General features: G+C 37.4%; 1 protein-coding gene across 1 annotated transcript; it reads right to left on the bottom strand.

The window, feature by feature from the left end:
- Positions 1-662: 662 nt before the first annotated feature.
- Positions 663-4136, bottom strand: LOC112275990 (chloroplast processing peptidase). Its single transcript, XM_024506892.3, has 4 exons — positions 2559-4136; positions 2140-2364; positions 1908-1975; positions 663-1703 (listed from the first exon to the last, which is right to left on the bottom strand). Exons 1-4 carry the CDS (start codon positions 3006-3008, stop codon positions 1556-1558), a joined length of 891 nt encoding a protein of 296 aa, XP_024362660.1. The 5' UTR covers positions 3009-4136; the 3' UTR covers positions 663-1555.
- Between the last annotated feature and the right edge of the window lie 4864 nt (positions 4137-9000).

Raw genomic sequence — 9000 nt, 5'->3', positions numbered from 1 at the left:
GGACAAGTCAAAATTTGGATACTTTCAAATCAAAATTTCAATTTCCCAACTCTCATTTTTACTTTATTTAATCTGAGACTCAATATGTACTAAAATTTGTAACTTGAACATTCTTGGAACTACAATCTAAGTATTAAATCTAATCCATACAGTCAATACACACAATAAACTGTAATCTGTAATTTTCACCTCAATACATCATGCACGACTTCTGAAAATTTCCGTTAAATGTTTTTATCAATGTCTGTAGGATAGTTAAATTTAAACTAAAACATTTCTTAAAGAAAAATGTGGCTGTAGTTGGCATTCTACTTAAAATGAAAGAAATAGATTAGATCAAAAGTGTAGTACAAATCTAATGCAATACAAACAACACCAGATTAAATGTTCCAAAGTAGTTACACAAAATAAGGAGAATGAGTGCTCCAGAGGGATGAATGGCAACTGAGCATCATCTCATCACTTGATTACGACATACCACGGGCAAAATCTCTGTTTATATTACTAAAACTGATTTTAATGGCAGATAATGGTTGCCACTGTTTTCCACCAGTTGGTTCGCTAATTCTTCTGCCACACAACGGGGATTTAGGGCTCAGAATTCCCCAGTCTTGTGAAAAGCAGATTCATGACTATCTCCCAAAGCATCAAAATACCATGTCAACAGTCTAAAACCCTGAGAGAATAGGGGTGAGTTATATTTACAAATAATTACAAGGTTTATGACAAGACCAAGTTGTATGGTCTACAATAGATATCCACAAAAGCAATCAAAACAACACGCGGGTATTACTGAATACTATTTCAAATACTAAAGCAGACAACATGACTACCGTTGGATGCTACACAGTTCAGCCACTTCCGTAACCACTGGTATATAGGCAACCTGAGCATATGAAAGTTGGCCGTGCTCAGGCATCGAAAGACAAGACTAACGTTAGGTCTTGAATCCCGAGCAGCATTCACCCATACATGTTTACTTGTAAGCGGGCAAGTCTGCATAGCCTCGAGATCAAGGTTTTCCATGAGCGTCCTGAGTGGTAATTCGATGGCGCAATGTGACAATTTGCAGTGAAGAGGCCCCCGCATCATTCACAGGATGGAAGGACATCAACTGCTCTTGTGCCGTAAGGGAATTTCGAGACCCGATTGAGGATCCTTTGTCAACATGAGGACCTAGGGTTGACCGTGGACATGATTTTTCACCCATCTCACGATCCACAAGGAGAGTTGATTTTTTAAATGGTCAATCGATTCCTTCATGAAAGATTTCTAAAACTCTGAAGGGAGGCGCTCCTCGATTTCAGGGTTTGAATCAATCTTGTCTTAACTGATGTCGCGTTGTGTCTGAGATCATCAGCTGTTCATAGGTCTCCAAACTGATGTTCGAGAGCTTTGATTAGGCCAGTTGATTTGGCCAACATCGTTTCGCGGTACCCGAGTGATAGGGGTAACCTCCCCATTCCATGTGTGGTAATGGTCAATGAATAATATGAGTTAACATTGGCTAGGCAATCTGCCCAGGTGAATTGGTAATAATCATTGAGCTGCCAAGTCAAGAAATAGCAGTCTCCTTCGATTCCAGCAAAGGCAAGGACGACTTCAACAGCTCAGTTGCGTCAAAAACCGTACTGCCAAGACGTTCGAGTGGCCAGTAACGTACCACAGAGCGTCCAAGAATGTCTTTGTTGGGAAGTGGACCCCTACAAGAAACGCCACATTTAAATATTGGTAATATGAACATGAACCACTTCCATTCAAAAGAGAAAGACCAACTATCGAGAACGGTGAATTCCACATGCATACCAGCCAATTTATCTTCGAGTTTCTGAAACCTTTTGAAGGAAGAAAATACTGCTAACAGATCCCACTAGGATGAGAAACAGAGCAGGTTGAGAAAAACATACCAGACGCTAGAATCGAAACTGTAGTTTCTGTTATCTCCCATGACAAAAACGTGGTCATCTGGTATTTTCTGCAAACGCCATTAGGCAGAGTGAATTTCATGCTCTCGTCAATTTCACAAAACAACTAAAAATTAATATGTTCATGCTAGAACATTGACTAAATACTTACTGATAGATCCTAGAGTTTCACGGTTAAGTCAAAAGGGAGGAATGAGATAGTAAGGATACATACTACGGGGGCCATATCATACGAAAGTGGTTCCGCCGTAAAGTCTTCGATCCGGATGAGGCCATTAACGACAAGCTTCCCGTTGATTACCTGAACTAGGTCGCCTGCCATTGCGACTACCCTCTTGATAAAGACTTCTTCAGGACTGCAACCTTTATCTAGCAAGCTTTTAGGAGCCTTGAAAATGACAATGTCATTAACACCAGGCTTCCTGAAGAAGTATGAAACCTGCAGAGAAGGATCAATTCCAAAGTGCATCAGCAGCCACTACATAATTGAGACACTGCGATCATTCGGGAAGGACAAAATTTAATAGAATAACTGACAGTAAAAATGCGCCACAGTTCATACAACATTCGTGCAGCTAATGAAGAAGACAATGGATCGCTAGACTAATGAAGCAGCCGAATCTGAAAGCATACCTTCTCGGCGATGATGAAGTCGCCACTGTAGAAGGTTCGATACATGGATAGGGACGGAATGAATCGTGGCTCGGCGATAAACCATCTGAAGAGAAGCGCCACCGTGAAATTTATGATGGTCTTGCCATCGTCAGCAATCAGGTTGGACCACTTGGAGATCCAACTTAGCTTGTCATTCTCCTCAGTGTCATCTACTGCGGTGCTACAGTCATCTACTGCGGTGCTAAAGTCATCTACTGCGGTTCTAAAGTCATCTACTGCGGTGCTAGTGTTGATCGAATCTGCACTAACTTCATTGCTCGTATCACTTTGAGCAGAAAGCCTTTCCAGTTCATAAACCTGACTCTTGCGCGCAACAGACGTGCCGCTACACCAGGGATACTGGAAGAAAAAGAAGCATGAAAAGTTTTTAATGCCCACCACGAAGGAACACTTCGAAAAGGCAGCCATGGTGACTTCGCAGAATTTTTTGGGACTTGAGGACGGAGATTGTGAAGGTAAGCAGGTAGAGAAGGATTTGCTGTAAGGTCGCTGGAATTAGAATATGTAGTAGGAGAGAAGGAGTTCGTTCTGGATGAGGAGGCAGACTTCGCTGGAAGGCCGCTGGAATTTGAGAATGCATCAGGAGAGAAGGAATGCAATCGAGAAAAGGCGGGATTCGTTGATAGGTCGCTGGAAGTTGAGAATGTAGCAGGAGAGAAGGAGTTCGTTCTGGATGAGGAGGCAGGCTTCGCTGGAAATTGATTGCCTCGATTGCCTGGGTAACGAGCGCATGTGGTTTCAGTGAATGGAGAGCCATTCCCGTCGTTACTCTTTCGATGACATCATCGCGAACACCTAGTTGAAAATATCGTGCCACGCTTGGTTCCAAATAAGATGTTACGAACTCCTCTTGACGTCGAATCTTAGTTTCGATCCAGCATGAACGGAACCGAAGAGGAGATAGGCCGATATCATCATCGAAAGACAAAATCTTGAGACACTTCTGAGGGATGTGGACACTTATGGGTGTCTCCATCATATACATCTGTGACAATCCTGCAAGCAATCTTTTGATCATCGTCATGCTATCCACCAATTCCTCAAGATTATCCGTGTCATGTGGTGTAACGTAATCGAAAGCGGCGGAGGCGGCCCTCATATCCTGAGGCATGATGATGAGCTGATACAGACAATTCAAGAAGAGTAGACCCGAAGAGAAGACGAGGACTCGATTACCGCGACAAGAAATACCGCTAACTAAGAAAAATTCCGAACACTCGCTATCCACAGCAGAAGACTCATCGTCTGTGTTTCCCACCATGCAATGATAATCGACACCAAGCTTCTCACCACACGGACAACAAAAGAGATCCTCAATTGCCTCCAGTGCCCGGAGAAATCTTGAGAGCTTCCACTGCGCACCCACAAATACAGACAGAGAGACCCTGCGAAACGGAAACCAATAGCCCCCGATCGGCTACCAAATGGCCACCAAATCCGACAACAGAGAACTCAAAAGAACGGAAACATCCATAAACACTATATCGATCGAACGCCAATAACTACAACACAATCGCTGCTCCTCCCGCAAATCGCAAACTCTGAAATAAGCTTGGGTGAGGTTCCTTCAGCGACCAAATGCTTCGAGAGCGACAACCGATAGCCGTCCATCTGATCGCTCAATCCAACGCTCAGATCCACTGCGACCCGCCTATTCGTTCAATTCCGTCATTTGCACGAACGATGGCATTCATCCATAAAGAATCATTCACTCCGACTGTCCACTAAAATCCTCCTCTGTATTCCCGATCCGTATTAGTGACCAGAAATTACGGAGTGTTCGTATACAGTATTCGTATATGAAGTTATTGTTCCCATGAAGCATAATACTTGATAGTGCAGTTGTGTAATCAATCTGTAAGTATCAGTATCATGTATTTGTACTAGAATTCCTCCACGTATACGGTCAGGCATTGAGAAAGGAGAGCTAAAATTAAAACAGGATTTGCGTGGGCTCCAAGTCTGCAGAACCTTCGATCAAATTGCATGAAGTGTGTTGATCTGAGGAACTTGTTCTTTTTCGTTCCCCTCGCAAAAGGACCACCAGAGAGCGTGTTCGCAGGGAAGCTTCTGAGCAAGGTCTTTGCAATCATGCCCAGCTCCTCCGTTGAAAAAGTAATTAAAAAAGTAATTATTAAAAGTGATTAGAAAAGGGATTAGAAAAAGTGATTATAAAAAGTTGGCCAGAACAGATGGGCACATTTTTTCTTATTTGTTATCGTAATATTTTATTTTGGTATGCAAAAAATAAGTATAGAATCTTTATTTTTATTCTTAAGGAGAAAGAAAATAATAAAAATTGAAGAAAGTATAAAAAATTAAACATAAATAAGATTAACTTGCTATTCAATAGGTTGAAATGTCATTGATAGAATTATTTTAAAAACTTCCGTTCAATGAATTTAGTTCCAAAAAAAATGTGCAATGATAATATAGAAATAAATGAATAAATAAATTTGAAAAAATCTCTTTAGTTCTTCTTTGAACTAACGTGTTGTTTTTTTTTTTTTTTTTTTTTTTTTTTTATCTTACAAATATAGATAATTATATTGAGTCTACTAATTTATTCATTTGTTCTTGCATCTAAACCACAAAGCACCCCTTGATGGTATCATCTACCTAGTGATAAGAGAATAAATTAAAATTAAAATTAAAAATTTAGATTAAAAAAAAAAAAAAAAAAAAAAAAAAATCCAACTTAAGTTTGGTAACTATGATTTTGAAAAAGTGTCATATTTTGAGGTTTTCATAGTCCAATGGTATTCCAATCTATATGTTTAACATTGAAATACTTTAAACCATATCATGCCCTTGAACTAATTCATACATCTTATCTAAATCGCCTTTGTACAAACCCAAAAACAACCATTTGTCAAGGACAAGAACTTGATAAAAATAAATAAAAAATTGAGACTTTTCTCAAAGAAAGATGAAAAAATAGAAATAACTAAATATTCATATTAAGAAAGAAATTGGAATGGCTATTGATAAAAGACAAGAAAACTAGAAACCCTTGAAACTAGACTATAAGCAAGAAAGGAGTTGATAAGAGTGAAGAAGGCTTCACTCTTGCCTCTATATTCACTATCTACCTAGGAGCTATGTGGTGACATTCTATAGGACCTCCAAAAACGTATTGACTTTGCACAACACATATCTTAATTTGCAAGGCAAGTTTTTTATATGGGCGCCACATACTTAGCTTGTTCCGCAAGCTACCAACATGTGTGGCACGTGGTTAACTTGTTGACCAAGTTTCTAACCTATCAATTAAGTATAAACACATATAAAGTCAAAGTAGAATCTATGAAGCTTTTAGGAAGCTTTTTTAGAAGATATTATGAAATTAATCTACTTTTACCTACTTCTATATATTCATATTATCTAAGTAATAATTATAGTAAATATATGTCCATAACATTATCCCCCCTTCTAGAGATGAGTTCCACGAGGAGTGGTGATCACATATCGAGGAAGTCTAAGATGCAACGAATTGTATTTGCTACATACTCTGATCTTTGTTCTCTTCGAAGATGATTGATAGGGCCTCTCAACCATCCATTGTGTCCCATATTAGGATGGGAAGACCACCCAGTTATTTGATTATTGTTGAGGCCTTCATAACTTCTTTCAAATAAAATATTTAGAACATTGTCAAGAGTTGTTCCTGCCTCTAGTAAAATCACCAAATATCGGGAGTTCCTTCAAAGGTTGTGATACTAAACGTATTGTATCTTGCCATCTATTTGAGGAAGAACATGTTGTTCTTGAGGCTCTTCATCTCCATTGCATCAAGTTAAAAATTGCGACAATTGCAATGTCTCGTCTGATAGGTCAGCAAATGAAGGCTCGTCACTCGAACCTGTTGGTTGTTGGTTCTCCATCTCCTTAGCATTACAACTACAAAGAAGCTACAAATAAGGATTGAAAATAGAATGTTATCTTGTCAAGATCTTATTTCTTTTGTATAGAAGGTTTTCATCTTGATTTTGATAGATGTCATCAATTAAAAGCCTCCACCACTTTTGTTGCATTTGCAAAATTCTTTACTAGCTCCTACATGCATTCATTAATATCATATCGACATCAATAGAGAAGATATTCTAATTTATTTTGGCGTCGCCTTGAATCTAAGACTTCTTCCACTTCAAATTCTTCATTATTGTCTACTTCTATAGGAAGAGGTGGAGTTTGTCTTCTTCTTGGAATGTTCGTTGTCTTGTATGGTTCAAGAAGAGACACGTGGAATACTAAATGGATTTTCATTGATTTCGGTAGGTATAAACGATATGCAATTGGATTGATTTGTGCAGAAATAAGAAATGGTCAAAGTCTACGATAGTACAACTTATTATAAGGACGAGTGGTCTTAATATTATGACAAAGTAACCATACATTGTCACTTGCATGAAATGGTGGTTGTTCCTTTTGATAAACTTTTTCATTGATTTTTTGTTGTTCTTGAACTCCTATTAACTACGCCTTCATTGTTGTATGTAGCTCTGACAAATGATTTGCCAAATCTTCTGTCATAGGATTATCAGCTTTTGAAAAGTCAAAAGTATCAAGTCATGGATGATAACCATAATTCTCAAAGAAAGGTATTTATTTTGTAGAAAAATGTATCATGTTATTATAAGAAAACCCTGTCAATGGCAAAAGAGTTATCCAATCATCTTGTTGGTAGTTGATGGTACATCTTATATACTACTCCAAAACTTGATTAACATACTCCATTTGTCCATCAGTTTGAAGATGGAATACCAAAGATAGTTTTATATCTACTTTTAGAATCTTAAAAAAGGTCCGCCAAAATCTTGATACAAACTAAGTTCTCCTATCCGATATAATATCTTTAGATAATCCATGATAGCGATAGATGTTGTCAAGAAAGAGCTTAGCTATTTCTTTACCGATGATAGATTTTGTATATGATACAAACTGTGCCATCTTGGTAAAATGATCTACTATCACGAATATAGAGTCATGAGTACTTGAGATTGGAAGATCTGTAATGAAATCCATAGAAACACAAGACCATGGTTGTTTTGGAATAGGTAATGGTTGAAGAAGTCCGTCAGATTGATGACAAGGAGTTTTTGATCTTGAACAAACATCGCATAATTGAACAAAATCTTTTACACCTTTTTACATTTGTGGCCACCAAAAATCTCTAGATATTAATTCCAAAGTTTTATTGTATCCAAAATTTCCTGTTGTTGGAAAGTCATGATAAGCTTAAAGAATACATAATCGAGCTTCATCTTCTGGAATATATAGGTGTCCCTCAAAATATAGTAGATTGTTCTTGAATTCAAACTTTGAAGTATCATAAGACTTTGAAGGATTTTCTTTAATATCACAAATAAGAAGATCAGAAGAATTACTTGACTAAACTTGCTTAATGAAAGTTGAATCAACAATTAGTATTGATTTCATTACTCAAAGATGAAGATGCTCTGGCTTTAAGAGAATTGTCAGTTGCTGATAAAAAATAGCATCTCCTTCCTTTGGTACAAGGTAAGATTATCTAGAAAGTGCATCTGACAAACCTTTTTGTTTTTTCCATCGATAAGTGATCTTGAGTTTGAACCTTGACAAAGACATATTCCAATGGACTTAGCAATAATTCAAAACACGTATTGACATAAAATATTCAAGGTTCTTATGATCCGTATATATAGTGATTGGACTAGGAGCACCTTTTAGATAATGGTGCCATTCTTTAAATGAATCCACAATTACAAGAAGTTCTTTGTCATGGATCTCATAGTTAATCTTGGCTGCTGAAATTTTTTTGGAATGAAAAGTTATTGGATGAAGTTTATCATCTGTTCCCATTTGTGACAATATGGCACCCAAAGTAAAGTCTGATGTGTCTGTTTTCATAAAAAATTGGTTAGAAAAATCAACGTGATACAAGATTGGTGTAGAAAAAAAGGTTGTCTTCAAAACTTCAAATGCTACTTCTACATCTTGATTCTATTGAAGTTTGTCTTTACTAGTCAAACGTATAAGTGGAGTTGCAACTTCAGAGAAGTCTTCAATGAAGATCCGATAGTAGTTGGCAAATCTCAAAAAGCATTGGACATCTCTTATTATTTTTGGGATCTTCTAATCCATAATAGCTTGAACTTTCTTAAGATCCATCATAAGTCTATCATTTGAAATGATGTATCCTAAGAAGTCGACTCTAGTAGTATGAAATATACATTTTTCTATCTTGGCATAGAGTCCCGCATCTCTTAGTTTTTGTAACACATGATGAATATGAAGTTCATGTTCTTTTGTATTTTTAGAATAGATTAAGATATTGTCTAGGTAATAGACAACAAAATCATCTAAAAACTCTCGAAAGACATCATTCATTAGATGTTTGAATGTTGTTGGTGTATTTGTA

Source organism: Physcomitrium patens, chromosome 23 (genome assembly GCF_059467195.1).
Source record: "Physcomitrium patens ecotype Gransden chromosome 23, ASM5946719v1, whole genome shotgun sequence".
Lineage (NCBI taxonomy): Eukaryota > Viridiplantae > Streptophyta > Bryopsida > Funariales > Funariaceae > Physcomitrium > Physcomitrium patens.
The sequence above is the reverse complement of the archived record's forward strand: the minus strand, read 5'-3'. Positions and strand labels throughout refer to the sequence as shown.